Source organism: Arachis ipaensis, chromosome B05, assembly GCF_000816755.2.
Source record: "Arachis ipaensis cultivar K30076 chromosome B05, Araip1.1, whole genome shotgun sequence".
NCBI classification, from domain to species: Eukaryota; Viridiplantae; Streptophyta; class Magnoliopsida; order Fabales; family Fabaceae; genus Arachis; species Arachis ipaensis.
The window spans coordinates 1,867,885-1,872,877 of NC_029789.2; the positions used below are offsets into that span (position 1 = coordinate 1,867,885).

Here is a 4,993-nt window from a genome sequence, read left to right on the forward strand (position 1 = left end):
TTACATGTCAACAGCCACAAATAAAGGCACATAGTTGTGTGTGATATACGGGAATAAAAAGGAAGTTGGCATTGTTAGGCTCTAATACAGTATGGGTTATTTTTTACAGTATATTATTAGTGTGCGCATGCATGCCCCATTGTTTTAATAAGAATAAAGAAAAAATTTGTGCTAACTATGCATGACACCTACTCAAACCGCGTCCCATCCATGCTCATGACAAGCTCAAAAATTTCTTCACAAGTGGCCTCTACTACACCTACTGCCTTCATAGCTCTGCTACAGCTCCTTGGCTGCATAAAGAAGAAAATTTAGGATGATTATGTTTCCTAAAACACTAAAAGGTAAAGGTACACCACAGAGATAAAGACAGGAAATAACATACAAGGTAATCAACTTCAAGAAGTTCTTCAAAAAGTTCTTCAAAAATGCGAAGTCCTGCCAATTTCAGAAGAATGATGAGCACTAAAAATATTATTGCATAACTTCTATTTAATGTCACCAAGGCATTAAATAGCTGTATCATCTAATTAAAGTAGCAAACCGTTTTGGCATTGTAAAAGGCGCCAATGCTTTCTTGAGAAGGCTTGGTTGTTCACATTCTGATTTGACAAATCAGAGTCTATTTCCCTTGTCCAGTCAAATATTGATTCTGGGGGACCTGCTCAAAACGAAGAGATTTAAATATAGAAGCAGGAGTAATTCAAGTTCATCAGCTGAAGGGACAAAAAGCAAACCATTTCCAATAGTTGTCCTCCTTAACAAATTTGGATGAGGCTCATCTTCATCCTCTGGAGCACTGAACCTGTTAAATAAAAGAATATATTGCATATTTTGAATACACAGGAGGTTATTCCAAATAACACTGGGAACACATAACTAACTACAGTAAAGCTATTTGTTCATAAGTGCAAGAAAAAGTGTCAGCAAACAAGTCATTTTTCTTTTTTTTGTCTTTAATATGTGTCTCGACAAAAATAATAGTGAGTCAAAAACCAAACACAAGATAGAAAGTTTTTCGATGGACAGAAAATTAGTCAGATTTTATCCCAGAATAAAGACATGATGTATGATTTTGTATCTATTTCCTACTCCAAATTGATTTTTGTGTTTCCCAGTGTCTTCATATTTCTATCCTGAGAGAGTGTTATTAAATGTGGCATATGTAATGTCTCATTGAATTATTCAATAACATCACCAAAGAATGGACATTGAAATGAGCTTAGACAGATAGTGCAAATGATCACAACATTAGGAAACAATGGCACAAAAAGGAAGTTAAACTTTAATGCTGTCATCTTTCAAAAACAATCAAGTATAGAAGGCAGAGCACAAAATACTTACTGGCTTTCTCGATCTGAAGAAGAAGCTGTCTTCCCATTGTCCATCCCAGATTTGTATTCAAAAGAAATATACTTATTACCATTTGATGGTTGTGCTCCTTGATGCTGCATTGGAAGTTCAATAGCATAGACTTACAACTCAGTAAAGCATGTTCTGGTCGAAGTGTCAACTTACATACACAACAGGAAGGACACAACCAACTATGACAAATTTACAGATTTAAGATTACAATGTATCACTTCAGTCATGTATCAAGAAATGCTTCCTATGTTACAAGTCCACATACATCAGGAAGACATGAAGACTAACCAGAAATTTAGATTTTAGAAATACAAATAATTTTCCAAATTTACTACAATGTAATGAAACAGACCTGATCAATGACATACTCGATCTTTTCCTTCCAGATAAGTGCTTCTTGGATGTTAAATGCTGCCATCTGCAACAACAACCAGCCAACACAATATTTACATGGCACAAAGGGAGCGAAACTACTAAAATGAAAATAATGAAGAATATAAGGTGGCATACTGAAATATTCCATTGTAATTATGGAATACATAAATGCCAGTTATATAAATGTGAGTAAAAACCCACTCACCGTAATTCGATGGTACTTTTCTTTCTTGTTGTAAACTGACAAAACATAAACCATCTGCACAAACATATCAATAAATAAATATGGACAAACGGGACTACAATAACCCATCATATGATCTAATGGTCAAATGATTATATATATTTACGTCTTCTGAAGTTGTTCACTAAAACAATTTAAAAAAATGCAAACTACTGTCCGATATATGGATAATCTGGTCATTGAATGAAATGGACAAACAAGTAAACACGTAAACCTCTTATGACACTAAATGGGCACTCATGAACTGTAAAACTTGGTAGATAGCACATTATATTGATGAAACATGCAGCTCACTGCATCCAAACAAAGAATATAAAATAATACTAATCCTAAAGGCTTTGATCTTAATCAGAATAATGGTGCTAAAGAGGATTAAGAAATTCATACAAATAATATGTTGCAGCTGCATATGCCCGTCTTTTTGTTCCTTATGAGTTTCTCCAATTTCAAAAGTAACTGCACAGTTACATTTGGACTGTCCAGCTACCGGCTACGTTTGGAGTAGGCTTTAGGTATTTGTCTGGTGAATATTGTTTATGCATGTAAAACATGGAGAACTACTTCGATTAGGTCCAAAGGTTATAGCTGGAATAGGGACAGACAAGACAAGCCTGTCGCAAGTATGCTACTAATATTTAGGCACTTCTTTGGCACCTTTAGATGGATTCTAAAGGTGAATGCGTGGATGTTTAAACAGCAACCAACAGTCCTACACATTCAACTCCAAATTATGTACATTTACCATTACTCAGAAAATTTTGCCAGAGGATCCTTTCTCTTTTCTTTGTTTTACATGTCATTTGGTATTTTATGAGCTATATTTGCACGTATAACAGATCATAAATCAGTCCAGCACATCACCTCGCTACCCAATTCACTAGTTACCATTTTGCAAATTCCATTTCCCAGCAGCATTAAACTTATATACAACCAATCTTTTGAATACTCAGCAAGCACAGTTCATGGCAATTAAGATTACCATTAACATTTGTTATATATTAGCTAACTATATTACAGTTGTTATTATTATATTATATATTATATATAACAATAATAGGAGTACTATCATAAATATAAAATTCCAAAACTCACATGTCCATGATGGGTCTTCAAACCTCTATCCTCCACTCTACAGTTGCCATCAATTAGCAGTGTCTTAATAGGAACCTAACAAAACCAATATAAACAAACAGCTTCACGTTCCCAAGCTTTTTAACCAGTACGCCTTCTCCCATAAAGGAGAAAAAGCCATCGAAAAAAAATATTCAGAAAGCACAAAGAACTAAACAAACCAAAAAAAAGTGTCGAAAAGCAAGTATTGAAATGTCCACCCCTTATCCTCCACAGAACAGAGAATAAAGTTTTCTATAAAGTAAATTCTGCGAATTTTAATCAAAGAGATAAACTAACCGAAACTCCTAGCTCAAAAAAAAGATCATTGTTTTTGCACAAACAAAAAAAAAAATCAAAATCGAACTCAGTTAAAACTGTGAAATCACCTGATTATCCTGCGGTTTCCTCTTGTAATAAGCGAGGAGGCGCGACTCGAGCACAAAGTACCTCATATGAATGAACGATCGTCCGATCTTTCTTCGGCCGTAACGAACCATCCACCCTTCGTACACCACCTTCGACGACATCGTTTTATACACCAACAACGCCGAACACGAAAACGAAGACGAAATTCAGACTAATATATAAGTGTAAAAAAATTCGAAGTAATTCTAAGTTGAGCCGAAAGCTGGAGTGAGCGAGAATCTCTGCTTCGGCGAGATCGTCGGCGAGCTAAGTGACGTGGCGAGTCATCTCCGGCGCCGGAGACGGAGGATCGCGGTACCGGCGATTCAGAAGTCGCAGTTTCGGAATCGCGAGAGAGAGCTTAGTAATTACGACTCGAAGAAATTCGAATTCAGCATTGGCGCTAAGAGGTGAACAGGTTACAGTAGTTGGAGTTGTTCTAGAAGGTTCTTGTTCCTCCTTCTCCGGCTCCGATTATCCGGGATCGGAGGTGGCGAATGGGAGCGCGGAAACGACGACGTATCGGAGCAGAAACGGTGAAGAGAGAGAAAGAGAGTATTGGGAAATTTTTTGAGGGAAAGATTCTACGGAGCACAAGCGAGAGATCCCACGTAAGTTAGAATACGGTGTGACAAGAGAATGGTGGACACGTGTTAGAACGCTATTGGGCCGTGTGGTTAGGTGCGAGTTGTTGGGAATTTGGAATTAATATATGCACTTCAATGTAGAATGTGGACAGCGAAGCATGACTTTATTCATTTTAAACAATATTCAATTTACATTATTATTAATATAAATATAAATAATATAATAATGTTATAATGCATGTTTTGTCATCAATTTGTGTTTCATTGTAGGGGAACAAATGGGAGTTTCTTTTAACTAAATGGGTTTAATTCTTATTTTAAATATAAAAAATCCTAAAATTTCAAACTAATTATTTCACTTATTAGAATATTTACTAATTGCAAACTAATTAAAATTTAATGACCATATTTTACAATAGATACTTTAATTGTGGAAAAGAGAAAAGATGGTTTTCTTTGTTGTTTTGAGAGAGTTGATTAGCAACGTAAATACGTACATATTCACGCAAATAAATTACTCATATAAAAATAAATAAATTATCACTACAACCATATGTATGCCCTTTCGAATAAAGAAAATCTTATAGCATATCATAATCCTAAGTTAAAATAGTATCTCATTTATCCCATTGGATCAAAATAGACGCTTTTTAATTTGATTATGGAGGCAAAGTTGGTGCTGGACTTGAATATGGAGAGGAGTGATGCTTAATATTGGTGTGGTGTCAGGCACAACTCGAACTTAACGATTTCTTGAACTTAATTCAAAAAGCAAATTAACAGAGAAAACGGACCATCCGATTTCATGTAAATCGTCAAAAAAAATTTTGATTATGGAAAAATCGCAGGGTCCGATTTATTTTATGTGAATTTCAGATACTCCCTCCATGCAAAACGGACCATC

General features: G+C 35.3%; 1 protein-coding gene across 2 annotated transcripts in view; it reads right to left on the reverse strand.

The window, feature by feature from the left end:
* LOC107642390 (protein ENHANCED DISEASE RESISTANCE 2) overlaps positions 1 to 4,058 on the reverse strand; it is a 10,306-nt gene extending 6,248 nt beyond the window's left edge. The window contains exons 1-9 of one of the 2 annotated variants that reach the window (XM_016345726.2): positions 3,484 to 4,058; positions 3,077 to 3,151; positions 1,946 to 1,999; positions 1,718 to 1,783; positions 1,345 to 1,448; positions 738 to 805; positions 545 to 661; positions 386 to 438; positions 193 to 293 (exon numbers count right to left, since the gene is read on the reverse strand). In XM_016345726.2, the coding sequence (XP_016201212.1) occupies positions 193 to 293; positions 386 to 438; positions 545 to 661; positions 738 to 805; positions 1,345 to 1,448; positions 1,718 to 1,783; positions 1,946 to 1,999; positions 3,077 to 3,151; positions 3,484 to 3,624 (779 nt within the window). In that variant the 5' untranslated portion in view covers positions 3,625 to 4,058. Of the gene's footprint in view, positions 1 to 192; positions 294 to 385; positions 439 to 544; positions 662 to 737; positions 806 to 1,344; positions 1,449 to 1,717; positions 1,784 to 1,945; positions 2,000 to 2,371; positions 2,505 to 3,076; positions 3,152 to 3,483 lie in introns of those variants that run through there. The other variant, XM_016345727.2, reaches the window with a different exon arrangement.